This window comes from Rhinolophus sinicus, chromosome 2, assembly GCF_057876585.1.
Source record: "Rhinolophus sinicus isolate RSI-liver-muscle chromosome 2, RSI-T2T, whole genome shotgun sequence".
Taxonomy (NCBI): Eukaryota; Metazoa; Chordata; class Mammalia; order Chiroptera; family Rhinolophidae; genus Rhinolophus; species Rhinolophus sinicus.
The window spans coordinates 2,441,132-2,468,568 of NC_142502.1; the positions used below are offsets into that span (position 1 = coordinate 2,441,132).

General features: G+C 49.8%; 1 protein-coding gene and 2 long non-coding RNA genes across 5 annotated transcripts; 2 read left to right on the forward strand and 1 right to left on the reverse strand.

Annotated features, from left to right (window-relative positions):
• Positions 1-1,551: 1,551 nt before the first annotated feature.
• LOC109434934 (uncharacterized) lies at positions 1,552-6,155 on the reverse strand. Of its 2 annotated transcripts, none has more exons than XR_002135901.3 (3): positions 5,050-6,155; positions 2,823-3,594; positions 1,552-2,225 (listed from the first exon to the last, which is right to left on the reverse strand). It is a non-coding gene; the product is annotated as an uncharacterized LOC109434934 (long non-coding RNA). The 2 variants fall into 2 exon arrangements; XR_012496829.2 differs by having other exon boundaries at positions 2,823-4,112.
• A 2-nt stretch (positions 6,156-6,157) lies between these two features.
• On the forward strand, positions 6,158-20,781 carry SFT2D1 (SFT2 domain containing 1). The gene is made up of 8 exons (XM_074333810.2): positions 6,158-6,313; positions 12,316-12,402; positions 12,956-13,038; positions 14,142-14,223; positions 16,173-16,208; positions 17,522-17,580; positions 18,862-18,891; positions 20,256-20,781. The coding sequence occupies exons 1-8, from the start codon at positions 6,251-6,253 to the stop codon at positions 20,293-20,295; spliced, it is 480 nt and encodes a 159-aa protein (XP_074189911.1). The 5' UTR covers positions 6,158-6,250; the 3' UTR covers positions 20,296-20,781.
• LOC141571737 (uncharacterized) lies at positions 6,585-11,035 on the forward strand. 2 transcript variants are annotated; one of them, XR_012496822.2, is made up of 3 exons: positions 6,585-6,943; positions 7,082-7,211; positions 8,688-11,035. It is a non-coding gene; the product is annotated as an uncharacterized LOC141571737 (long non-coding RNA). The 2 variants fall into 2 exon arrangements; XR_012496821.2 differs by having other exon boundaries at positions 6,585-7,211.
• Positions 20,782-27,437: the final 6,656 nt, after the last annotated feature.

A 27,437-nucleotide genomic window follows, 5' to 3' on the forward strand; every position in this document is an offset into this window, starting at 1 on the left:
AAATCTTCTCTTCACTCTGAAGTCAGAGTGCCAACTCTGCTTTTATGTATTTTCCAGCCCAATTAAATACCCTTCAAGTAGCTCACCCATCCCAAAGCTTTTGGTGACTAGTTATTTAAAAATATACCTTTTTCAGACAAGGCAGGCTGTCTAAAAAAGGGGCGTTAGAGTGTACCCTCTGACAAGGAACGTGACTGCTTAGTCTTCACGGCCACAGTTCCTGGTGAGAAATCAAGAGAGGCCACGTGCATCCAGAAGTACTTTTTACCATTACCAGTGTTTTCCCTGAAATCAAGGACCTCGTCCTGTGGGGAGACGTCATCCTTTTCACTGGGAGAAGTGTGCTGCATCAAGAGCAGGAAGGTCACACTGCCTCACCAGCAAGCGACAATGACAAGCCCAAGCTTTGTACCCGGAAAACTATGTAAAGGGCTGAAGAAATCACAGTGCCCCAGCTAAATTCCTTACAGCATTTGGAAGAAATGACCCCTCCCAACTGCTGTGCGCCCACCTCAGGTACAGCTGGGGAGCCCACCTGGACACCTCGCAAGCTAATCAAGCAGGTGTGCTCCAACTGCAAAGGTTCTAGAGGTCACGGGTAGGCTGGTTAGAACACGGGTATACACAACTGTCGGGTGACCATGGCTTTTATAACAGTTGTCACAAACCATCCCACTTACGTTAAGAGAAATAGAAACTCATGTCTGCACCTAGAATGAGCAGTTTTCCATTTAACTTTTTAGGGAATTTGATCAGCATCAATTATATTTCACTGCACTTGATGGGGATTTTTATACAGTATGTGACAAGTCCCTGTCAAAAATTCTGTAAAATACATTCACTGTTCTGGTGAAGGGAAAACGAAGACAGACTTGACTATTGTGATGGGTGTTCAATATGTTCTCTGACATTCAAATGCAAACTGTCCTTGAGTAAAGCGAGCAGGCAGTTCACTCAGCAAATGTCATGCAGTGCCGAGAAGCGTGCTGTGTGCGAAGGGAGAGCACAGTGGATGTGGATTTTTGCAGTAGCACAGTTCTCCCGTTGTTTCTGATTAAATAATAGACCCGTCTCTCCCAGCCATCCCATCACAGGCCTCATCTGTGTACCTCTGCTGCTAGCCTGGGCAGTGCCTGCCACACACGACACACTCAACACATAATTGTTCATTGACACCAAGATTTATTTTCTCCCCTACAGTCAACCCTTGATGGCATCTGGAGGCAATTTATGCCTCAGATCCTTTAATATGCTCTATTATTGTTACTCATTTTTTCATTCTAGAAACATCTGCCAAGTTTCTGTCCTATGCCAGGCTCTGTGCCTAGGGATGGGGCCTGGACACTAATGAGGCATTTAGACACTAACTGGCTGCGGGTTGTCCCAGCCGCAGGTCAGCAGAGCGACTGCTGAGTCTGCTTTGGGATGGACAGGGCGGTGTGTGGGGCAGGGGCACTGGCCATGTCTCAAGAGGCCTGGGAAGACTCCCCTGAGGAGGAGACTCCTAGGTCAAGTGGGAACTGGCCAAGAAAGGAAGCTTGGCGGAGTTGGGGTGGGGGACACGGCGGTGTGGGGAGGAAGATTTGAAGCCGTGAGACCAGAGTGTAGAAAGGCATGTAGGTATGGCTTTCACAGGCTGAACATGTGAGTCTCTGTGTGTTGACACCGCACATGCATGTGATGTGGAAAGAAAGATATGGTCCTGCATGAGGCTGGGGAGAAGAGCAGCGGCTGGATCACGACCAGCTCTGTGTACTGCGCTGAGATGCGGCCTTTATTCTGAGGAAGTGGGGGCGTTGTTGAAGGTTTTCTAAGTGGAGTGAGAGGAACAGGTTTACAGTGACCTGCACAGCCAGCTGTGGAGAACGGCTGCCAGCGGGCCAGACGGGAAGGACGGGTAGGAGTCAAGATGGGCCCCTGCTATCTGTATGCCTTCCCTTAGGGTGGGGGGTCGCTCATAATCAGCTCAGTTTGCCGCTGGCTTCGGTGCTGGTGGTGGTGATGCTGGTGGTGGTGATGCTGGTTGTGACGGTGATGACGGTGGTGACGGTGGTGATAGTGATGGTGGTGGTGGTGGTGATGGTGACGGTGGTGAGGGTGGTGATGGTAGTGGTGGTGATGGGGGGGGGCTACTTTTCCGTTCCCATCGGACACGCTCCTCCCATCGCCTTCTGGCTGTGGGAACAGTTCACTTTGTTTCAGGGCTGATGTCAGGAACAGAAACACTGAAATGCGATAGAAAAGAATTAATGTCTCTTTGGAAAAATGAGAAGCATTATTAGAACTAAGGCTGTGTTTTTCTAAAGGTTTGTCTCCTGCCTTTTCGTTTCAGTCATATTCCTCCTAAGCAATTATCCCTAATTCTTTCTCGCCCACACCTTGACAGCCAGTCCTTCCCTCTGCCCAGGGCCTGGCTTCCTCCACTCTTTTGCCGCGTGGCACTCCGGTAACTATGGCAACAGGCCCCCCCATAGGCAGCTGACTTTGCTCATTCACAAAGCATTCTGGGGTCTCAGTCCTTAAGAAAGAAAACTATTCTGTTACTTTTTGTACCAGGATTTGCTATCATGTCCATAGAAGTGACTAAGATAAGCTTATGAGACAGTAAATGACTGATGATTAAATATTGTTAGATCCGTCCCACACTGTAACCGCACAGGGGCTCAATTTCAGGTGTCATTTTCACTGGAGAGTGTTTGACACATTCACCATTTCCACCAAGTAGTGTATGAAATCATGGAGATGGGAAGAAGAAATTAAAAAGGTTCTATGTTCTTTCAGAATGCGTCAAGTGTCGCCGGTGAGGAAAGGTTCCCACGTACCTTTACGGTATTCCTCTCCGCAGAAACCCTCTGGGAACCAAGCGCGTACCAAAGTCAGCTGGTGTGAGGGGTGGTGCTTTGTGCCTGAGGTCCCGTGGGGGTGGACTTCCTGAGTGGGACGGAGTGTTGCATTTGTGGGTGGGCTGGGCCTGTAGAAAGGAACACACTCCCCATGGGCCACTCCCCCAGAAAGGTGACCTTGGCCTCGCTGACTAGCTCTCCTCTGAACTTGTCTTCATGTCACTCCCTCGCCGCTTTCCTGTGGTCAGGTGAAGGGAAGAGGGTGGGGAGGAGGGGTGGATTTCAGTGTGGAGAGGAGTCTGTTAAACTCCTCTGGGGCCTGGAGGAAAGCAGCATGGGAGCGGTGCTCAGCTCCATGTGGGCCAGTCTCAACCGCCTGGCCTCTCACCACTTAGCACCTCCTCCTGTTTTGTGCCTGGGCTGCCTTGTGTTTGTGACGGCTGGTGGCTCTGGAAAGCTCTGTAGCTGAGAAGCAGAAAGGAAGACGGAAGCTACTGGATTTTTGTCTAGGTTTACAGGCAAGAGGTACAGGCTCACTTTAGGTTTCTGTCCAGACTGCTCAGTATTTCACGAGGTTGGGGAGACAGGGATCCCGAGGAGCAGAAATCCCACGTGACGAAACAACAGCAGGTACTCAGCACTCGGAGTGGCAGGCCCTGCTGTGTCGGCGTGGCAGTCCTCGTCACTCGTGGGAGTTCTGTTCCACAGAGTCCCCACAAACACGGCACCAGTGAAATCTGAAGCACCGCTCCTAGGAAACACGGGTGAGCTTCCGGTGGGTCTCTGGCCACATTTTCCTCAACCAGTCAATTCATAACGTTTCATGTGTTTCTGTTTAGAGACACCTTATTTCGCACATGCTGGCGATTCCTTAACATTGAACTCATGGCCGACAACACCTAAGTCAGGCCTGCACGAAGCTTCTCTGACACTTGTTTTCTCCGTAAAGCACATTGCAGCCTTCTGTGCATAGGAACAGCAGACGGCACCTCAGCACTACGCTTGGGAGCCGATTTTAACAGCGAAATCACCAACAGAAAGCACAAAAATGCAAAAACATGGCACTAAATGGACCACAAGAAGGGTACTTGTTCTAGAAGAAGCTGAACCAAGAAGGCAGAGCGTCACCTTGTTTACCTCCGAGGAACCGTGTGCCTTGGCTAACTCAAAATTTTCCCTTTTCTGTGCATTTCCCTTGAATGGCTGTGAAAGTACTTGCAAGCATGGATTTGGGGGTTACAAATTTTGGCAAGTTGGCAAATACAGAACCTGTGAATGAAGAGGGTCAACTGCAGTATTATTTTACTTAATCCTCATAACAACCCTGAAAGGCAGGAACTATTATCACCTTGATTTTCACATGTGAGAAAGTGAAACAGAAATTTAGGTTGACTTGCCCAAAACTTCAGCTATAACACAAAACAAGGGAGCCAGGATTCTAATCCAGGCAGTCTGACTCGGGAACCCAGACCATCACTCATCATCTCAGTATCTAAATAAGGGTTATGCCTTCAATAAACTGTGCAGTAGTTTTTAGGAAACTTGAGCTTGGCTCATAGAGCATGAGAAGTGGAAAAGCCCAAAAAACATTCTTAAACATTTAATACTATTTTCTAAGCAAGACTTCTTATACCCAAGTACAGGTTGAAACATATGGAATAGCCCTTTGTAGCTTAAAAATAGTTGGACATTGACAATTTCACATGGTGCAACCTCATATATCCTTGGAAAGGTGAATCCCCACCACTAGACGTATCCCTTTATCTCATCTTCCCGCATATGGAAAACTGAAGTCACTACACTTCAAAAGGGAAATGTTAGTACTTAGAGGTGTACTCTACTAAATAGAAGCATAGAGGTTTATGATTTTTACAACAGATGTTGATCTATTTTCTGATCTTTTTCAGTTAAGGACCAAAGGATAAGATCTCACACTTTAGTATAAATAGGCCAAATGTATTTTCTGCCTGAAAAATGCTGGGCATTGGACTGTTCTTATCATAGGAAGTGTATGACCTGCTTTTCTGGAAGTCTTCTATGTTCTCACCTAATTGAGATGAGATAAAATCTGTACTGAAGGCCGCAGGACAGAGAATAAAAGTTTTGGGGGGTCCACCTTTTGTCAGATTTTAGGGAAGAGTGTGGGTGGTGTAATGAAACAAGACATTTTCGCTATGATCTTAACCAGCCAAAAAGCAGAACTTACCGTTTGATGCCCTTGGAGTAACACACTTCGGGGAAGCTGCAAGATACTCTGGACTTTATATTGTCCAGGCCCTCGTTTCTAATCTTTCCTTAGCACGGTGGAGAGTAAGAGCCAAAAACAAAAAAAGCCGTCTCCCCATGCGCTAGTGTCTGTTCACCAGTGTTGGCCAGAGAGCGGTAAACCCCGGTTCAAAGGATTGCAGTTTATGTTAAAACTGGACAGATGTGTTGGATCAGCTATTCCTCTTCTAAGCAGGGGTTCACTCTCCAATGCTTAGTTGGAAGGTGAACTGAGTCAACACCTCTCACAAGGTAAAAGGAGGACGGCAGCCTCGCTCCGTTTCTTCTGAGATAATGTGAACTCTACTCTCATTCAACCCCGCAAGGTCGGCGTTTCACGTGCTGATGAGGCCCGGCTGGGGGAGCGCTTGTCCCCACCGCACAGGCAGCGGCGGGGCTGAAGTCGGCACGGAGCCGCCTGCCCCAGAGCCTGCCCTTCGCTCCCCGGCTCCGTCCAGCGAAGATGCTTGGAAAACTTCAGTGTAGAACTAGCCCGGAATACGATGTGCTGAATAAGTAGGACAAGGAAGGAAGCTAGGAAAGGGACAAATAAAGGGCCTTTACGTAATACTGTCCCATTTTAAATGTTCCCGCTCCCCAGAGTGCTGCCCGCAAGGACCCCGCCTGTCAGTCAGGATTCCCACGTCGGCCCCGGATTCCGCTCAGTGTCAGGCCCGGCGTCGCGTTGCAGCCCTGGACCTCTGGGCCGCAGCACGACTGGGCGAGCGCCTGAGCACCGGGCGGGGTAGCGGCGCCCAGCGTCCGGGCGACTGCGTTCACCCAACAAGCAGCGGCTGTGCGCCCGCTGTGCCGACTCCAGGTGACGGGCGACGGCTGCAATTCGAGCACCGGTGACTCGCGGCTGCTCTGCATCCCGCGTGACCACGCCCACTCAGCCAGCCGGCCGGAAACCAGCGCAGCGCGGGACCCGCCTACCAGGCTCGGCGGGGCTCGGCTCGGAGCCCGAGAGGCCGGCGGGCCCCGGCGCGCATGCGCGCGCTGCTACGGCGGCCGCAGGGGCCTGGCCGGAAACGGGTGATCCGCACTTCCGGTTACCTAGAGCAGTCTCCGGTTCCGGTTTCCTCCGAGTGCGCCAGGGGCGGGCGACCGAGTGGCCGTCGCTGCGCCCCGGGAGCAGAGCCATGGAGAAGCTGCGGCGGGTCCTGAGCGGCCAGGACGACGAGGAGCAGGGCCTGACTTCGCAGGTACGGGCCGCCGCAGGGTCCCAGCGCTCCCCGCCCCCCGGGCCGCGGCTGCGACAGCAGAGGGGGCTGAGCGTGTGCCGGGTCCGGCCCGCGGAGCGTGGGCGAGCGGGGCCGCCTGTGCGCGGACGGCTGATGCGGGAGGGCTCCGCCGCCCCGGGAAGCGCGGGGGTTTTCCGGTGTCCACGGAGCTCACTGAGACACCCGCCGCGCGCCCCGGTCGGCCCCCTCTGCCAGGCGACCCGTCTGCCCGCACGCTGCCCGCCCGGCCTCTGCGTGGCTCTCGGCGCCGGGTGCGGGCTCTGCGCGGGCCTGTGCGCGCCGTGCGGGGCGGGCGCGGTGTCCGCGAGCGGCCGGGAGCCGAACTCTGCAGGTTTCCTGCCTCCGTTTGTCCCCGGAGATAAATGAGGGCCCGGGCGGTGGGTGTGGCTCTTGGAAGCGGGGAGACGAGGTACAAATCCAGGTCACGGGGAAGTGAAGTGACACTGAAGTGAAAGATGCTTGTTAAGGCGTTGAGCCTAGTAAGACATTTTTGTGTTTTAAAGCCCGTGTCCCGGGGCCTCACCCACGGGCTTGGTGAGGGTCACTTCCTCTATTGAGGGAGTGAAACAGGAGTGGAGCAGGAACTGCTTCGTAAGTACTTTTATTTGCATGCAGACAAGGTCTTGTTTGCCTGTCACCGAAGTGGGAACGTTTACAATGGAATAGCGTTACGTAAAGAAGTTTTGTTTGTGCCCTTTCCTAACTTCCTTCGTTGTCTTGTTTATTCAGCACATCTTGTGGGCAGCGTTCCGGGCTAGTCTGGGGGGTTCGGAGACTAGAAGACAGGCGTCTACTCGGTGAACCCTGTAACCGGTTTGACAGATCATAGTGGTTCTGCAATAACCCATCTAAGTGTCAGGTTGGTGCAAACGTAATTGCGGTTTTGCAGTTTTTAACCTTTTAAACCACAACTGCTTTTGCACCAACCTGATAGTAACACGAGAAGCATCAACAGGGCGGTAATGTCTTACCAGCGCATTTCCTGCACCACTGTTTTGTGTTCCAGTGCACACTCGAGGTCTGTCACACAGCACAGCCATAGCCACACTTGACTACTTACATTTCAATTAATTAAAGTTGAATACAAGTTAAAATCCTTTCCCAGTCACACTGGCCACATGAGGCACTTGTGTGAGTGGCTGTGCCTAGGACAGCGCATGAGTGGGACAGTCCTTCGCAGACAGTTCTGATGGACTGAGCTGCTTTAAACCTTGGGGGCGTGAAGGCCGTAGAGCCCCTTTTCTTGAGCCCACCGTCTGGAGGGGAGAAAGATACGTAGACACGTCATTGGTTAAAGATTGGAGCGATTCGAATGGACGGGAGCTGTGAGTTCAGAGGTGGCCCATTCCTTCACTCAGCAACTCTTAGTACCTCCGCATGTGTGGCCCTGTTCACGATGCGGGGGTTACAGCAGCGACCAAAACAAAGCCCTCATCCACTTGGCATGTACATTTTAATTGGGGGGAACAGTTAAAAACTAGTAAATATAAACTGTGGCAGCCAGTGAGGAGGGGGCCGTCACCTAGCCCACCTCCTGGCCCAGAGGTACAGGATGCTTAGGAGAAGACAGGCCCATTGAGAGGGTGCGGGGGACCACGTTGCACACCGAGGAGGGAGGTGGCGAATGATCAGAGAAGAGGGTGACAGGGTGCAGAGGAGTTTCTGATGGTGGTTAGGATGGCTGGGAGTGTGCTGGGAGTGTGGCAGGACGCACACGGGCGTGGACGACTGGATGAGACAGGCTGGGGGCGGGGTGAGGACGGGGGCGAGGCAGTGAGTGAGGGGGCGCAGGGAAGCTCTGGGCGGCTCCGTCCTCCCGCCCAGGTGGCCTGGAGGCCGGGGGAGAGGCAGAGGAGCCACAGTTCTGGGGCCCTCAGGCGAGGTGACAGGAAGATGCCAGGCAGCTGTGAGCGCAGAGATGACGCATTCCTTCATCATAAGACCTGAGCCAGGTCTTAGAGACGTGTAGACAAGGGCAGGGGAAGGCCTAGGAAGACACTTCATCTCCAGGAAGAGGGAGACCGACGAGGACACGCAGAAGGAGCAGCCGGTGGGGTGGTTGGGACTCGGAGGAGAGCGCCATCCGGAGTGGCTGGAGGGAGGGGTTCGTCCAATGCGGTGACAAGGAAGGGATAGGGGGTCTTAAGAAAGCCCCTGGCGTGAAGCACGGGAAGCAGCCTTCCTGTCTGGAAGGTTTGAGCTGCGTGAGGGCTGGAGCTGGGTGGTCAAGGACAGTGCCTGGCATGTGCCCGGGAGGGGATCCCATCAGCTCCCAGGTTAGCTCCTTCGAGAAGAAGGGGCTCTCGCTCTGATGGGCACCCCTTACTTCATTCAGGTCTCCTCCTGTACCTCCCAGAAGGGCCTTCACTGATGGATCTGCTGACGTCACGCGTCTCTGGCCAGCTCCGCCCTTTGACCTGCGAGTTTCTCTTCATGGGATGATGCTTGTTATATGGGCACTTGCTTATCGGAAGACAGCGACCCTTTCGTGTTCACTGTTGTGGGTCCTAGTGTCAGGAGCTCAGCCGAGTTGGGGGAGAGAGACCTGGGCTCTCAGGTGTCGGAGGGGTGGATTAAAGCCCCAAGCCCCAAAGAGAAGGGCTGATTCAGCCTGAAGTCACTTTCTGCGATGGTATTAGCAAGAGGCTCACACTGGAGGAGTGCCCATTTCCCCCATGGACTGGGTGCGGACGGCTGGGGGTCTGCTCCCTGCTGAGGGAGCCCCACGGGCAGTGGACCCTGAGGTCAGGAGAGGCCAGTGGGAAGGCTCCCTTAGGGGGCAGAGGCAGAGAGGAGGACGGTGTCCTTAGGGTCCCCACGTGCCCTGGGAGGAGGCCTTGGTGGAAGAAGAGTCCTGCCCTGCTCAGGGCCGCAGATAAAGGGACCCGGAAACGGGGTGCTGGGCCGGGAGTGAGACGCGGGAGAGGGCGTGGCAGACCAGGCCCAGTCCTTGACCCCAGATCCTCAGGCACTGCAGTGTGGCCCCGGCACCACGCGCCGTGGGCAGGGCAGTGGCCGGGGACACCTTCTCACCGGGGCCGGACCCCACCCAGCACTTAGACTAGGAGCACTCGGTGGCTGTTGGATGGATGGATCAGCGAGCATTTTGCTGGTTTAAAATGGAGGACGCATCAGCACATGTGAAGGTTAATGGAAACGGTGTCAGGGACAGAACCTGGATAAAGCCACGTTCACTGTTGGAGAGGGCTAAGCAGCCCGTAAGTTCCCTGTGAGTCCCTGCGGAGGCCGAGGGGGTGGGATCCAAGGCGGGGTGGCCAGGCTGACCTTAGCTGCTCTGCAGTGACCTGAGGACAGGACGAGAGGACGTCCCTGAGGTGCCTTGGTGGTCTGGGAGCAGCAAGCGACGGCCTCCGTTTTCTACGTGAGAAAGGGAAGTTATCTGCTGCGAGTGGAAGTGTCAGGGCAAGAACTGGGCGTCTGAAATGGAGGGGCTTTGAACTGGGGTGGCAGAGAGAAGGCAGGTGGTAGAGAGAAGACAACAACACAGGCCAGAAGTTGATGAGGACGGGGTTATGGTGCCCGAGGCGTGCCACGTGACTCCGTCCCGGGGAAGAGGAAGGAAGAGTCATGGGGTTTGCCTGATGGATGCAGCAGAAAGGTTTAAATGTCTCATGGAAGCGATGTGCCGCGTGCCGTCCACTGAGAGGGGGAGAAGGATGGTGGGCTGGAGAAAGGGCACAGGCGCAGGCCAGTCGAGGCAGGAGCCTGTGGCTCAGCGTGCCCGGGATGGCATCGGGTCAGGGAGCAGCCGCTTGAAGTTTGGGGTAGAGCAGTTTCAGGTACTACGACTGCCCTGAGTCACTGAGTGCAGTGGCAGGAAAAGGCCACTGAGATGGGGGGTGAGGAACGGAAGGGCCAGGCTGTCCCTGTGGATGCTGACACGATCGAAGCCTGCGGGGTCCGAGTGGGGCCTGGGATCGGGGTCCTGAGCAAGAGAGAGTGACTCGGAGAGAGAGCTGCAGGTGACAAACGAGGACAGTAGGGTGGCTGTTCATGGATGAGCCTCCGAGTAAGGGGAAGGGACCGCAGGGAGAATGCAGTGCCAGCTTGTCCCATGTTGAAACTGTGTGTAATTTGCCCAGTTAGGAGTTAGGAAATCTGTGCTTTGTTTCTGGATCCAGGGCAATTTGCAAGGCTTGAGACAAGTCATGTGCTTGTGCGTTGAATATTCCATATTTACAAAGGGAGTAAGTTGTCACAGGTTTCATCGCATGGCAGATGGAATAAGGGAAATCCCTCCGATTATACAAGGAGCACGCTGAGAGGAAAATGAACTGGCTGCTGCAAACTCACGGTTGGACTTGTGGACCACGGGGTGACTTGAGCTTGTGACAAAAAGGAAAACTGGGTGCTTTTTCGTCTCCTTAAGCCTCACCTCACTGTGCTCACACTGACCGTTTAGAAATCGTTCTTCCTAATGACGTTTCCATTTCCTTACAAACCAGTAGGTCATTTCCTGTGTGATGTGCCGTCTTCAGGGCTTATTTTGTTCTAGTAATTAAACTGTATTGATGGATATTCTTCCTGATCAGAAAGAATAAAGTTTAGATGTTTTTATAGGCAGGTTTATTCTTTGTTTAAAATCCAGTTATCAGTTTTGTTGTAAACAGATGACATCACTGGCAACAAGAATGTCTGAATTAAAGTAAAAATATAAGAACATTTGAAGTGTGTTAAAAAGTGATGTGTTACTGTGACAGAGTCTTTATTAAGTTATTTTTATCTACTTTTCATGCTGCATAAGGATTCAAAGATTAATCTACTCAGGTAATTTTCAGCTTTTGCATGTAAAATTTTGTGTTTACTTCATTCTTGAAAATACATGATAAGCATGTGGTCTTATTTTAAGTATCTATGGTAATATAAGCTAGAAATTTAAATTTTGGTATATAAAGTCTTACTGCATATATCTAGTTTCTTGAAACAGCTGTTGTTGAGACTTTTTCAGCCCTATTGGGAAAATAAGTTTTAATAGTGCACTTAGTAATCTGAATGTGTGTGCTGAATCATTCTGCATGCCGGGTTGTCGTGCCATATAAAGTATGCAGAGCAATTTCTGTGTTGTTCTAATTTGGTTAGAATTCGCAGGACACACAGGAACGTCGTTGCTCTGGAATAAATTATCATCTCAAAACTGCGTTTTAGTAACAGTCGGGAGGTACCCAGGGCTTTCTGAGTTGTTTGGAATGACTCTTCTTAATAAGCCAAGTTGACGGTGTGTCTGATGATACACACTGCTGGTGGCTGCCCAGGGCCCCATCATTAGGCAGGTGTACCCGCCCCCAGTGGCTCACAGCTCTGCCTCTGCTCACCTCGGAGCTCCCGCAGTCACCCCCACTCCGCCCCAGCAGCTGGCAGGAGGTGGGGACCGGAAGCAGCCCTGCTCCGGGCAGGCGTTGACACTGCAGGTCCAAGCTGAACTCCAGCTGACACTCACCCTTGCTCGGTTCCTCGTGCTCTGTCCAGCTCCCCTCGCTTCCAGCAGTTGCTGCACAGGAAGCCCCATCTCAGGCTCTGCACGTAGGGCATGTCACCTGAGCGACCTCAGACAGACGCTGAGAGAGGTGTGGGCTGCCTCAGCGTTGGTCAGCATTTTGCCCGTCTGGTTGCATCTTTCCTCTCTAGTTTTTGAAATCACAGTATTTTATAATGTACCTCATGTGATTTCATCCAGCTCAGTGTGCATATCCTGTCCCTCCCAGGTAGGGGCGCTTTAAACGTGAGCACAATTCTGTTGTCACACCTGCCAAAGCTAGCAGTGGTCCCTCAGGCCCTCGTGGTCCCCAGAGCGTGTTTGTAGTTCCCTTCCCAACCGCGGGATCTCCATATGCTTAAACCACATGCAAAGTAACACTAAGATCCGCAGTCTGCCCAGAAGGAAGTGCAGAGGACCGGTTGGGCAGTGGGGGCCTGGGCAGGTCCTAACCCGCTTCTTCCTTAAGGCCCTGGACGCCTCGTCCCTGAGTTTCAGCACCAGGTTGAAGTGGTTTGCCATCTGCTTCGCGAGCGGCGTCGTCTTCTCCATCCTCGTGAGTCAAGGCCTCTGTGGCTTCTTCATTTCTATTTGTGCCAGACCCGTAGTCCCGTTTAGTACCCACAAGCAGTGCGCTTTACCTGGATTGCTCCGAGACTTCCGGTGGGACACATTCAGATACCTGATGAAAGGGGCAGAGACCAATACAAAGATGCAGAAAGTAACATTTTGGGGGGGTATGGATTGTTAAAATAATTTTAAAAAAAATCAAACTAGCTGCAGAGTTAGTAATTGAGATGTTAATTAACGTTTTTTAACTTGCCATTTAAAAACAGTTTAATTTAAGTAGTGTGAGTTTACTCACATGTATAAAGAAAGTTGTGTTATGGCTCATTTACATAGACTTACATTCAAATACACAGAAGATTCAAATTAGGAAATAACATTGAAAATTAACTGCTTTTTTAAATGATATAATCAGTATATGCAAGCACATTTATACTTAAAATGTGTATTATTATATATTTATATTACTACTGTAGCACATTTAATTTTAAGCCATTACAATGGTAAAATTATTTTGAAATAACTATAATATTTTAACTCAGGGAACTGGATTGCTATGGCTTCCTGGTGGCCTAAAGCTTTTCGCAGTGTTTTACACCTTTGGAAATATTGCTGCATTAGCAAGGTATGTACAGAAATTTAGCTTCTTAAAATACTTCGTTTGCTATCACTCTCCTGAGGACTTTCCTAATAGGATCTATTTCTAGAGCTCTGACATGTTGTGAATTCAGCACAGAATATGTATTTCTTTAATAAATACTGACACCTGCTGTGTGCCAGCTGCCGTAACGGAGTGGTCATGGTAGGAGTAGCCAGTCCCTGTGTGCCAGGGACTGTCTGCAGCGTTTTGTGTCTGTGACCCCAGTTATGAGGGGGGCACTGTTAGCACCCCTCTTACAGCTGGGGCTGTGCCTGGCGAGGTGAGGACGCGCTCCCCCCAGCCCGTCCTCTGAGCCCCCTCCCTAGTTTGGGAAGCCTGTGTCCCCGTGAGGCAGGTGGTCGGTCAGATGACCAGTGGCCTAGCCGGACGACGGGGTGGCAGTGGTGTGGGGAGGCGGGGTGGTGAGGCAGAGGCGCGGCGGGCTGGGCCTTGGGCAGTCCTCTCTGAGTGCATCTTTGGGGTGCTGACGTCCCATCTTTGGGGTGGTTGTCACATGTATGAGCTCTGCATTTGTGTGCACTTAGCTTTCAGAGGTGACCGTCTGTTTCTTCTGGAATTTTCTGGGTCAGAGGTATTGTCAAGTGAGCAGGCGTGAGTCAAGGCCAAGCTCAGTGAGGGCTCGTACCTGTGGTGGTTCCGGTTCCGACGGGGTCTGAAAGAAGCCGGAGCTGGCAGTGCCTGTGGACCTGCTATGAGAGACTTTCCAGGACAGTTAATTACTCGTGGAGGTGGCCTTGCATTGTGCTGACATGTAACGTGTGCGCAGACAGGAAATCGTGACTGATATTGGCAGACAACAAACATATTGACAGGCAGCCTGTCAGCTTGGGACCACTTTGGCTCACTGGTGGCTATAAAATCCCACTATGAATAATTTGTCAAAAGGCATTTATGTTTCATAGAAAACTAAAGTTTGCTTTTGATAGTAAGGGAAAATTAACCAGATTTAGTGAGAGATTCTTATTAAATAAACGAACCCAGGGTTTCTTTTCTTGAAAGAGTTTGTTTTTATGTGACCACACAGGTTAGGTGGTCCCTCGCTCAGTTCTCCTCTTTGTTTCTAATAGCACGTGCTTTTTAATGGGGCCTATGAAGCAGCTGAAGAAGATGTTTGAAACAACAAGATTGCTTGCAACAATTATTATGATTGTAAGTAAATAGTGAAAATCAGAAAAACACCTTTATTGAAGTATTTTTGCATTGTTATTTTACAAAAAAAATTGCGCATTTTTATGTCAGTCCTTTGTCATATTTCTCGTGTGGCATGTCATGATTACATCATGCAGGCTGTGTGATTAAAGAGCGTGAGTTACCCAGTGTTACCTAAAATGATGGGCTGGGTAAATGCAACTTTCTTTGCATGTATCTAACATTGCAGCTCTGTATTTAAAATGCACATTAGAACTGGATGTATTTCACCGTCAAGCCCCACAGAACGTTTCCTAATGGACTGCTGTGTGCTTGTGGAGGGTGGGCTGGAAGACAGATCACTCTGCCTCCATTTGAGTCATCTCGGGGAGAGTGGGCATTGATTTAAGTAGCCTGTCCTCTGGTGTGGTCGCTTCCCTGTTTGACCAGTTGACAAGCACTTCACGTCGGGGTCTGTCCGGGCTGCTGCGGCGGCTGGAATTCAGTGATGTCTTTGTCTGTGAACAAGTGTGCTCTTGGAAACAGCTTTCGTCATGCGCTTTGGGTTCTTAGCTGATGGTTGGTGGGTATTTCAGGCAGGGGGAGCCCAGGTCCCCCTCCACCCAGGCCTCTGATCCTAACGCGCTTATTCCGTCTCTTGCAGATTTCTTTGTCCTTAAAGCCTGTTTTTGAATTTAAATGTCAGTATTAGCTCATTTGTCCTTTTAACTATTAATTTGCTTTTCAAACACAACTAATCTTTGTAGATTTGTAAGTAAGGACATGTTTTCAGCTGTAGCATGTGAACCTTCTCCCTCCTTCCCAGAGTAAAAACTTTTTAGCCTAATTTTTTATCTATGTCCTTATTCAGCTTCATCAGAGTTAGTGCCATTTTACTTATTTTTCCAGTTATTTTGAACTTCCTGTGTTAGCTGGTAAAGCCGCATATATATTAACATTGAACTTTGTCTGGGTTGCTGAGAAATGATCTTACACCGTTAGACTGTAACAATGTTATATTCCACCAAGATTTTATGTGGATTCATTTTATTTAGGACATCCTGGAACCCACCTTAGTAATGCATTCTGCCTTACATAAATAAGCATGAACTCAAAGGGCTTTTCAAACAGTTAGAAACATAAATATTTCCCCAAAGAGATGGTTATTTATTCATATGATGAACTTTGGTGATGGATTGAGTCATATCGTTTCTAGCTGAATGCTTTGCGCAGGGCCTCATTGCTGCTGACCTGAGCTTAGGCCTAATAGTGGTGGTAAAGAAATACTGCCACTCAGCACTTTCTGAGTGCCAGCCCCAGACTCAAGCGCATTACCCATGTATTGTGATTTGTTCCTGCAAAGCCCTGTAGAGCAGGCAGAGGGTATCACCCTCCTTCTAAAGGGAAGATAACTGTGGTCTGGACCAGATAACTGACTTAACCAGGGACACAGACCGTAGGCGGCAGAGCTGGGAGCTGCCTAGGTCTCTATCTCCAAACCTCCTGCCTGTCACCATTGCTGCCACCTGCCTCCTTGGGGGGCACAGAGATGTGGAATGATGATGTATGGAAATCATTCCAGTAGATTCCTATGTAAAGCTAAGTAAAGGAGAAGCTGCTGTGTTAGCACGTGCCATAAACTGTTGGCAGTATTGTTACTAAACATTAGCACAGTCGTTCATAAGAGCAGCTGTTGTCACTGAACCATTCTGCGGGCATTCTTTCTGTTGACATAAGGCATCAATGGATCATTTTCGAGTTGTTTCCGTTTTGCCAGGGAATACTCCAGTCACAGATTTTAAAGTAAAATGATCCTCACGGAATATGTAAGTACAGCTGGAGGCAGTGGTCGCATTAATTTTCTTCTATAGTATGTTGTTATCATGCAAATGAGTGCAGATTAGTTTATGCATTTTTATGAAGCTTTTGAAGGGATTCAGACTTACCATAATTTCTTTCCTTTACTCCAGTTGTGTCTCATCTTTACCTTGTGTGCTGCTCTCTGGGTAAGTTACATCCTCCATGCCTGCTTGTTACTAGCCTGGTCCCTCGTTGGGGATAGTCATCACACTGTTACCTGAAAGGAGCTCAAAGTCTGGCTTCTTTCAAACCCACCAGAGATTGGGTGTCCCTAAAATTGTGCCTGGTGACATCCCATTAGTGATTACGTAGACTGTACATCTGAAACAGACAAGGGTGAGTTTGTCCTTACCTCTAGGCTGGGCTGGCTCCTCTGTCGGTCCCTGGGCTGTGAGAGGTTCTGCTGCCGGCCAGCGTGGGAGGGAGCCACTGATGAGGGGCCAGAAAACAAACCCAAACAAATGAATGGAACGGAGACGAAAGCGCATCCAGGAACCTTAGACCACTGCGGGCAGGGTGGGCCGTTCCTCATTCGCCTAGAGAAGTCCCACTGTAAACAGCTCATCTTTCTGATCACGCACCCGACTGATTCTTCTTTATTTATGGTTCCCTGTCTGCGTCCCAGGAAGCTTTCAGGTGGTTCTGGAGCTAACCAAAAAACTATACATTTCCAGGAAGCAAGGGTCGTGTGTGACGTTCTAGAAATGCTCTTTCAGAGAAGGTCTTAGTTTGCTTTTCAGTTTTGATGATGTAAGGACTAAACATCAGTTACATGAGAATTGATTTACACCTCGTTTCCCAATGTGGACTTCAAAGAATATGCTGAACAATTTTTGCATATCCCTGTGGAAAATTGATTTCTGGTTTGGGAATGGTCTAGCAGCCTGTTTGTTTAGAAGTAGATAGAAGTAAAAGAAGTAAGTAAAAAAACAATAAAAATGGACAAGGAATTCTAAAAATAGACCATCCAAAGTCATGGAAACTATTGTACATTATTCTAGGAAACAATAAAATGCAGTTTTCCTTTAAAAAATAACTCAAGACAAGGAGCCAGTGAGAATGAGTAAAATGTGTAAATTCGACAGAGGCTCTAGATCTAATAACTATGTGGGATTTTGGGTGTGGGTCTGACAAGTGTTGGCCTTGACTTAAGGACCTAACGTCCCAGCTTGAATGTGTTCAGCCTGGGCACAGTGATTCCAGTAACATTTACGTAACGCCATAGATTGAGTAGTATTTAAATGAATGGATACAGAGAATTTTAGAAAGGAACGGTAGCTTATGAAATATTTGTTTCAGTTCTACTGAATCTTATATTTCTCATACTAAAGCTTAATAAAATAAATGGAGCTGTCACCTTACACTTTTGAAGGGGAAGAATTGAACTGGGTTGTAAACAATATTTGTAAATATTTTTTTAAATTCTTAACTCATTATTTTTCTCTTTTGCTGTTGTTAGTGGCATAAGAAGGGGCTGGCCGTACTATTCTGCATATTGCAGTTCTTGTCGATGACCTGGTAAGTCTCACCTGATTAGAAAACAGTGCCAGGCGTTTTGTTCTGAGCCTAGAAGCCTGGGAAAGTCGTTGGCATTTCATCTGGCGGTTGAAGTGGGTGCCTCGGAGTGGGGAGGGGACGGACCTGAGAGGTCAGACGCGTGAAGTCTGCGCGTGTCCCACGGTGACTGCAGCAGGGAGACCTGGGACGGGGTGGGGTGCGCTGCTTCTGCAGGTCCACCATGCTCGTACGTGAAAGAGAAGTGCTCAGACGTGAAGGTGGTGCCGTCTGAACGCACAGCGGAGAGGCCTGAGGGCACGGGGGCCTGCCATTCCCTTGGCACTGTCACTGCCTCCGCACTGAGCAGGTTCTTCTGAAGTCAACCCTGGCCTTGCCGTCCCTGCAGCTGCCATGGGAGCGTCAGTGGCAGACGGCTGCTTCTAGCCTCTCCCTGGGCTGGTCCTTCCTCCGCCTCCGGTCCTCAGCCGCCCCGGCTCCCCAGCAGACTTGGCCCCTTCCTGGCCCCTTTCCTGGCGTGGGCTGCAGTAAAAGGCCCAGCGAGTGTGCTGGTATTGGATGTATTGTCCTTGCACGCTTCCGGGTCAGACCGGGAAGGTGTTCTCACACATAAAACACTTTTAAGTGTGTCTTTCCTTTTCTGCAGAGCTAAGTTTTGTTTGCTCCTTCCAGCAGTCAGTAACGCCCCTCCTGATTTTGCTGTTTTAAATCTCCTTTTGGATGGTACCCAGTCTAGGATCAGTCTTTCTTGTAACTGTTTCTCCCTTTCCACTGACCGATGTGCTTTCAATGACAGTTCAATGCGGTTCTCTATGTTACAGAGGAGCACTATGGAGGAGTTTTGCTCGTTTTCAGTGAAATGGGAACGTTTTAGTTGATTTCCTTGGTCATTTTCTATAGTATGTTGCTTTTTATTGCATCATCTGTATTTAATGATTGATTTCTCTCTAAAGGAGAATGCAGTCTCTGCTCAAATTATTTGTTTTTATTTAAAAAAAACTTGAAACGGGTAACCTTTTGGTTAATAATAAGCTCAAACTTTAGCAGGCAGCAGAGGCACTTCGAGTTTGTTAACCCAGTTTCTCATTCAGGATGTGTGGGGTCTGGCCCGATAATCTGCATTCTGTACAAGTTCCGGCTGCAGCTGGGGCTGCTGCTGGGGTGGTACTTGGAGCATCACTGCAGCCACGTGCCGCCTTACTTTTTTGGTGGTAGAATGTGGCCATTTGGCATAAAGAGAAGCATCATTTAAATTAAATTTCAACAAATGGCTTTTTCTTGCAGGTATAGTCTGTCATACATCCCATTTGCAAGGTAAGCATGTTTCAATTCCATTTTGTTTTTGCTGCTCTAATTATTGCACAGAAATGCATGAAGTTTAATAATTTTCACATTGAAATGTTATTTAGAAGGCTGTTGTTTTTTGTTGGCTTTGACTTTCTTCCCAAAAGGAAATATTTTAAATGAGATGGATACAAAGAAGCTTCTGTATAAAGTGAAGCCATTTTGAACATAGTAGCAGATTTTACTCCTGCTTCTAACACCTGCACCTGTGTAGTTAGGGAACTCTGACAAGAGTTCTGGATCCTTCCATGACTGCAGCTATTCATTAAATAGGATGTGGAGACTCCAGCAAAATTCTACTAAATAAAGGGAAGTTAGTGATAAAATGAGGTCTGATACATGAATGTTTGTCTTAAGCCAGTAGAAACATATTTATTCTATATGTCAAGAGGTAACTGCCATTTATATTTTTTCAGAGGAATGTACTAATTTAGTTGTGGAGGGCAAGACAAAACTAATAGTAATCTTAAATCTGACAGATTCAGAAAAATACTCTGTTGAGGCACAGCTTAGCTTCTTTGTAAAATTTGCAAACAGGTAGTCTGTGAAAAAGAGGAAGGTTGTATGCCTCATGTGAACAATGAAGGAGATTGGCAGAAAGTCTATTTTCCTGTGGATAGTTCTTTTTTGATGAATTATCTCCTTATAAGGAGATATCTCCTTATCTCCTTATAAGGAGAACCAGCCAGCCCGGGTCCGGTACAGGTGCGAGGCTGAAGCAGAGCGCTAGATGTAACTGACCATCCTCGGACATGTGCCGCAGCTCCCTTACTGCTGCTCACCAAGGACCGGCTCACCTAGAAAGGTGTCCCCTCCCCAGACAGGCTCAGAGCAGTGAGTCGTGTCTGCCCCTATGTGGGTCTCCAGTTCAACAGTCCGCATACAAATAATAACCGGAATGAACAAAAGTATTAAGTAATACTTCAAACAAACTCGTTTGGGAAAAATTATTAAAGTTGAATGAAATTTATCACATGGATTTTTTTGGGACTTCTTAGCATGCAGTTATAAGCATTTTGCTTTGTAACATCCAGTTTGTTATTTCTTGTTAAAAATTATTTCTTTGTTAAGTTGTTTTGGCATTTAAATTTTTCTTATTAAGGTTAGTGTATGTGCTGGTAAAGATTTCCTAAAATAAGTGCCATTTCGGAAATTAACAAATTTTTTCCAAGTCTCAGTTCTTGAACTCAAGTTCAATCTCAAGTCTGACGTGTTGGGTTCCCGCCGAGTTCTGGCACACAGGTGATGGTGCGCTGGTCTCCTGGCAGCAATGTCCCCTGAGTTGGCCCGGGAAGCACATTGTCATACCACTTTGTCTTCCTTTTTTCCACCAGGGACGCAGTGATTAAGTGCTGTTCTTCTCTCATAAGTTGAAAATCAGAAACTCTTCAAAAAGAGCATTTGAAAATTGATGTACTGTTTTTTTGGTGAAGTGCGTTTTTCCCGGTACAGTAATTACTCCTCAAACCACTGCAGTGACAGCTGAAGACCGTTTTGTGTACTGGTAGGACTACATGCTTGATTAAGATGCTACACGCTTGTCATGTTAAATTCATTATATGTCATTAATGTGCTCTTCCAAAGAGAAGATTTTAATCATTGCTAGTTAGTTGTAGATGTTTAGCCAGTTTTTAAATCTTTTCTAAACAGCATTTGAGATGTGAATATTTAAGGATAAACCTGTGCTGCAAGATATAGTCAACTTTTGGGGCTCTTTTTAAATGTCTAGATAGTTTAAGTGTCTTTTTTTAAAAAAATTTAAATGTGAAATTTTTTACTTTAAAAATTGCTTATTATATGTAATAAAAATAATATATAAATCTTTACAATTTTGAAATAAACCCACACTTGGAAAAATAACTTCTTCTGGATCACATTTACAGTATCTTAAGTGGGCAGTACCTTGGTTCAGCCAGGAGAATCTCGGCACTGGGCAGTTTTCCTGGAGAAGAGTAAGCTGCAATCCTGCCCTAATAGTGTTTGTGGGTACAAACTTGTAAACGGTAATAGGACTGTAATGATAAGACATTTAGAAGTGTCGCCCAGGGTGGACCTCTGCAAACAGCATGCAGGAAGTCCGGGTGGAGGGTGTGATGTGGGCACTAGTTGTGGAGGTGCAAAGAGAGCTGACAGCCAGGTGGAGAGGTGAGGCAGCCACACAGGAAGAAGGAAGAAGCTGCTCTTAGCCCCGGGGGAGGAAGGCCCTGGCTGTTGCTGGGCCCCAGGGAGAGCCTGCTTGATGGGGCTTGGGAGTGGAGCTGTGGGGAGCAGGCTCCCCTCCTCCGCCAGCTCTCCCACCCTTGCCCCCAGCCCCACAGGCAGACCCTAGTCAAGTTGGTTGCCCACAGAGCTTCTGAACTGCAGTTGGCAGCGGGGAGGGCAGAGAGGAGAGCCCCACTGGCCTTGGCGTAAGCAGGGCTCTGGAGACGGTGATGGCAGGGGTACTTGGGTAGTTATCCTAGTGGATGTGCCCGGAGAGAATGTTCTAGAGGGCAGGAGAGGATGTGATGCTGGGAGGGGGTAGATCAGCACAGGGTGTCAGCACAGGGGTGGGAGCTGAGGCTGGAGAGGGAGGCAGGGGAAGGGACAGGGAGGAAGTCGCAGCAGCCAGCCAGCCAGGTGGTGGTGGTACATGAAAATGCCACATCCTCCACCCTAGACACCTGTGTGGGAGAGGCAGGCACGGGCCCAGTTGTTGGAAGACAGTCACAGGACATCTTGGGAGTTCAGAGGGCAGGGCAGAGTGGGCACGCTGGGTAGCAAGGAGCCTGGTGTGTGCAGAGCGTCTAAGGAGATGGGGGTGGTGTGCACAGGGGACACGTAAGGGGCTGGAGTTTGACCCCGAGGAGCTTGTTTTAGACAATTAGCAAGATGACAGCAGTAAAAGAATAAAAGACTGTAGTTCTCAGGTCAGGGGCCAGCAGGCGTGTGCGAGCACCCCCCAGGCAGACTGCCCTCCTTTCACCGCCCGGTCAGGGTCAGGGTTAGGGTCAGGCGGTTGGAACCAGCCGAGGTGAATGGACTTGTCTGGAGTGGCATGACGTGGCCGCTGCTCAGCCGAGGCAGGTCTGCCAGGCCTGTCTGCGTCCAGAGACCGGCTCCCCACCGTGTGGAGTTCTGCGGCCTGGTTTGTCAGCACGTCCCACACCTTCCCCAGGAGGACGCGGGGACGCCAGTGCCACTGCTTTCAGGTAGCCCTGTGTTCTTAATGGAAATGGAATTATTACACCTGCTGGCCTTTTGCCCTGCATTGTTCACACAGACCAAAATAGGGGTCAGGTAGGAGTCAGTGTGGGAGGAGGGAGCCAGGTATGGGCAGCGCCAGAGGAGAGTCCCGACAAGAGTCCAGTCCAGGGACAGGCTGCGATGAGCAGAGAGCAGACGGACCTGTCAAAGAGGCCCCTGTGGGAGTGAGTTTGGAGCGTGTGCCCGGAACCAGCTGGAAGCTGTTGCTGTGTTGTGCAGAAGACCCCGGACAGGTGTCCACCACTGAGGTGGGGCCTCGGCCTCGAGGACCGGGAAGAACACTGTTAAGGCCACTGAGGTGGTGCTGGGGAGACGCCAGAGACACGGGTGCTGCCTGGCCAGGCTTCATGGGGCCCTCTGCCTGGGTGCCACCTGCCCGCAACAGTGGCAGCCCCGGGGTGTGTGGTGCTGGAAAGGTGGTGGTCAGTGAGCGAGCGCCCTGTGCCAGGCATGGTGGTCATGGGCCTCGGTGGACTTCCCCTCACGTGAAGGAAGCCTGCCGCGCCCACTGAGGTGAACCGCCTGGCCCCACGTGAGCCGGAGGGTCTCAGAGCTGCTGCAGCCCCTACAAAGGGGGGAGGGACCTAGTGATGGGCTTCAGAGCCCGTGGCTGTGACGGGCGACATGATGCGTGTGTGTCGCCAGCAGGACCGGACGGCTGTGAAAGGTCAGCCGAAGCCTGTGCTGCGCTCTGCCCCAGGGAGTCGGAGTTCCACACCAGTCCCCTGGTGGTCACCTGAGATGGTTCACATCGGGCTATGTCCTGCCCACTTGTCAGGATGGGGGGCCCTTTGGAAGAGGTCCTGTCGTGGTCGGAGGTCCACAGCCTTCGCAGGATAAGCCCAGCCTCTTTCCAGTCATTTCCCTCAGGCTCCAGGCTGGTCCTGCAGCTGGTTGACAGAGGTCACACATCTGCCTGGTCGTGCGTCTCAAAGGGACTCACGGGGCCGGCACCAGATGGTGAGGGGCAAAGACAAACTTCGCGTTCACGTTTGCAAACTCCTTTATGTTCTTTATCCCCAGACGCCGTGGCCTCAGGAAACGTGAACTTCTGCTGTTCTCTTTAAAATTAAACCATCTCTTGAATTAGAAACCAGCTGTGGAAGTGTCTGCGCGACCATTTAAAGCAGTGCGCCGCTTTCACAAAGCCGCCTTGCAGCTGGGACTGCGGGGAACGTGACGCCTGCGCGGGAGCTCTCGGGGTGGGGCTGCCTGAAGTCCGCGCCTGCCTGTGCCCCCCTCGCGCTCCCCCATCCCAGGCCAGCTTATTGGGGCTTCTCTTTTGCTTTCAAGTGAATCATTCAACGGACAGTTGACAATTAGATGCTTTTGTGGGGGCCGGGGGGGTTGGGGGGGACAACCGCAAGTTAAACTCGTTGGCACAAACGCTGCGCCCCGGGCAGGCACACTCGCGCGGGGCTCTGTGGACAGAAGGCCGCAGGGAAGTGCCCGCAATTTGTCTGTCCTCGGTGTCATTTTTTTCATTCTGCGATGATTGGAGCTGTGTCCCAGCTTTTGCCTAATGTTTCTCCAGGTCAGTTTCCTGTAAGCGTCATCGAGCCATGTTTCTGAGTAAGAGTTCATGAGCGCGCACGTCCCGTGCATGTTATTAGAAGCCGTGTGGGAGGCTTGTGAATGCAGTTAATACTACACCTAAAATCCCACGCTTTGCCATGGACACGTGGATAGAAACTTAAGGCGCGTCGTCGTTAATGGGGTTGGTGGCTTTGCTTCCCGTGTAAACTCACGTCATTTGCTTCACTTGTTTCCGGGCTGTTAAAGAACGAACTACAGGGGTCCCTGGTGGCCTTGATGGGTTCCAGGACCCTCTCGGATACAGAAATCCGTGGACACTCAAGTCCCCTGTATCAGAATGGCTACTGTTTGCACATAACTTGCGCACGTCCCCGTGTCCTTTAAACCATCCCTAGGTTACTTGTAGTACCTAATGCAGTGTAAATGCTGCGCGAACAGTTGTTACACTGTACTGTTTAGGGAATTATGGCAAGGGAAAAAAAGCCTGTACACGTCCAGTGCAGGCGCAGCCATCGTGGGCCGAACTTCGTGGTGACGTCAGCAGTGACGTAACTTGGGCAAATGTTTTCCATCTCCGGGTGGTTGACTCGCGCATGCACTCCGCGGACCCAGAGGCCCACTGCTTGCGTGGCTTTCCACGTGCAGAGCCGGCCTCCTAGCGGAGATGTGGTTGCGTGTGTGCAGTGCTGCGTCCTTGTTCACCACCGACCATCGCCGCCCTTCTCACAGTGGCCCAGGGACCTGCCTGCGGGTCACCGAGACCCTTTCAGGATCTACTTTGGTAATAACCCCAAGACACTGCCTGTGCTTTTCGTCCTGCTGCTGCGCGACACAGTGGCATCGCCAGGTTCTGGACACATGGCCGCTCAAGGACCCAGCTCAGAGTCCACCACTTACCTCTGGCTGGTTCGTTTTAGAAAATAGTGTTGATTTGTCGTTAAAAATGTCAGTGCAATGGGTTTATTGTTAGCATAATGTGTTTATTATTTTTAAATGTACTAAACATTATTTTAAGTCTCAGTTTAAATTTCTAATAAGGCTAACATCAATAGAGGCCACAAAACAGAAGCTTTTTGAGTCCTAAAAGTGTAACGGGTTCTGGAAACGCGCTGGCCGGGAGGGGAGCGCTCTGGGCAGACGGTCTGCCTCTCCGCGTGCTCGCTGTGGGGCGACGTGGGCAAACGTTGGCTTTTTCCTGTAAGGACCAGGAGGCTGCCATGAGGTATCCAGATAACGTGATTCTTATCTCATGATGGGAAAAAAAGCAAGACTTAAAGTAAATCACATCTGAACAGTTTTCTAAATGTTCTTCTACTCCCAAAACCTTTCGTAGTAACAAACCAATGTTAGAAGAAGAAATTGAGGTATTTTTTAGTTGCTGAGCAAGTTCGCTACTTCTCAGTAATCAAGTAGGATTTTTAAAACTGGACTTAGCTTTCCATGGTTTAAAATTCAGATGCAGTTTTAGTTCTAGATGTTTGACTCCTTGTTGCTATATGTCAAGTAAATTATTTGAATCAAAACATAGAAATGAAGTATAGCATTTGGGGAGAGATTGCCGATTTGTTTTCCTGTTTGGAGTTTTCTGAATGCACATTGAAGTATTATATGCCTTAGTAAAACCAAGAAGTTAATACGTTAATGAGGAAACTTTCTTAGAAGGATTTCCTGGTATTATGGTGTCGTTACTGGCTCATCTTTTATTAACTGGGAATCCATGTAATGACAAATTGAGCACGTGGGTGTCTGTGGCAGTAGCGTGCATCCGGCTGGATACCTATGGGATCCAGGCAGTGCCTTGTGACCAGGTCAGTGGCCCTTTGCAGAGCAGGGCCGCCATACCACAGTTTCAGTAACTCCAGTTCGGTTCAAACCTGGGAGCTGGAACCTTCTGTAGTTTCAGTTGGGCGTGGGTATAATCTTCTTGGTATTTTATTTTAGTGATTGAAATGTTTTCTACATACATTTTAACTCCTTCTGGAACTGCCTTAAAGGGTTTTTATAAAGAAGTCTTTATCCATACACTTAACTGGGACACAATAGTAGGAGAAACAATTACCATTAACTCCCAAAGTGTGGACAATTTGAAATTTGAAAATGAAATGTAATGCACAAATTAAATGTCATAAAAATATGGACCGTTCTGAATACATATATTTGAGCTGGCTTATGTCTTTTCAAATCAACCAGCTCATTTGAAATAATAAATTTCGTACCCTCAAGATGAAATGCAATCAGGAAAGATGGACTCCTGTACTCCAGTGCTCCCAGAAGCAGACCACAGTATTCTAGCATTCTAGTCTCACAACCCAATATGTAAACAGTTGTCCCCACAGCTGCGTCCTGGGCTTGTTATCCAAAACCCCATGTAAGTGTCGAGTGGAATTGGATTCTATTTCTTGACTCTAATCACTTTTCCATCAAGTCTTTTATTCTGCATGTAAACTTGGCTGTCTTCTAGTGTAACGTTCCTTACTCTTAACTGTCACCGGCTACTCAAGTTGACCAAATAGAATGTGTGTGTAACGGATTCTTTAACAGCCAGTGCGCCTGTGACATGGCTGGCGACATGTAGCTTTCCTGTGTCCCCTCCCAGGCCCACACCTGGCTTTCTACCCTCTAATTTTCAAAGAGCTGAAGGATGCAAGTAGAAGAGGCCTGGCAGGAAGCAGTTATGCTGTCATGTGGGTGCCTTAGCAGAGTCTGGAGACCTCAGAACGGCAGAAATGCCATGCTCCCTGTGGCTCCTGGGACAGCGGCTCACCACGAGGTACAGGAACTTCTCGTCCCCACACAACGCCCTTCCAGGGCCCTCAGGGAGGCCCTCTGAGCTGACCTGGGTGACGGGCCAACAGGCACTCAGTATCTACTTTTCTGACCCAGAGGTTGGGCAGACTTACCACTTCCCGAGTCTCCAAGCTTCTGGAACGGGACAAGGTGTGTAGGGAGGGGGGACCTGAAGAAGCCCAGTGAACAGTCTGGAGAGATGTCAGTCTGCATCTTGCTTTCTCTTCTTGGAGGAATGCCCGATTTCTGCTAGTGTGGGCAGTGATGGCTGCTTAATCCATCCTCCACCCACTGACCTCAGGTATGGGGGCTCCGGAACCTCACTGCTGGGGGGGGGGCTCCTCACCCACTGGGATGTTAGGGTCCTTCCCCCCACCCATGTCCCAGTAGAATGGAGATAGTAATAGGAGTCAGGAGCGTTTCAATCAATATAGATTAGCGATTATAATTACGAGACACCAACCCGCCCTCACCTGACTGTCACCCGTTGTCATCACTTGGAAGCGTGCTAGGAGTTAGGGAAGGGGACCCATCGCTGACCCGGTCACAGCTGTTGATCTGCTGGAAGAACTGGGTGTGCTGTTGGTTTCCCTCCGCCGCTGACTGCCCATGCTGTGCACACAAGAATGCTGTTTGGCCCCTGCCCTTCTAGCCTCATCCTGTCGGCAGCATCTTCATCGTGCCTCCAGGCCACTCTCCTGGCCACCGCCCCTTGCGTCCCTAGTCCCCACCCACCTCCAAATGCTAAACCTGGAACAAAATGTGTGCTGCTTTCAATCCCTAGGACAGATCTCGTAGGACCTAAACTGTCTCAGACACATGTCCCCCCTGAGCAGCTGCTGAGAGACAGGCCACACTTGGGGTCCTGGTGGGAGTGAGGACAGCTGGAGACTTGGCTGGAAGCTGCATTTGCATAGCTTTTCGAGAATATGTAAACATATGGGGTG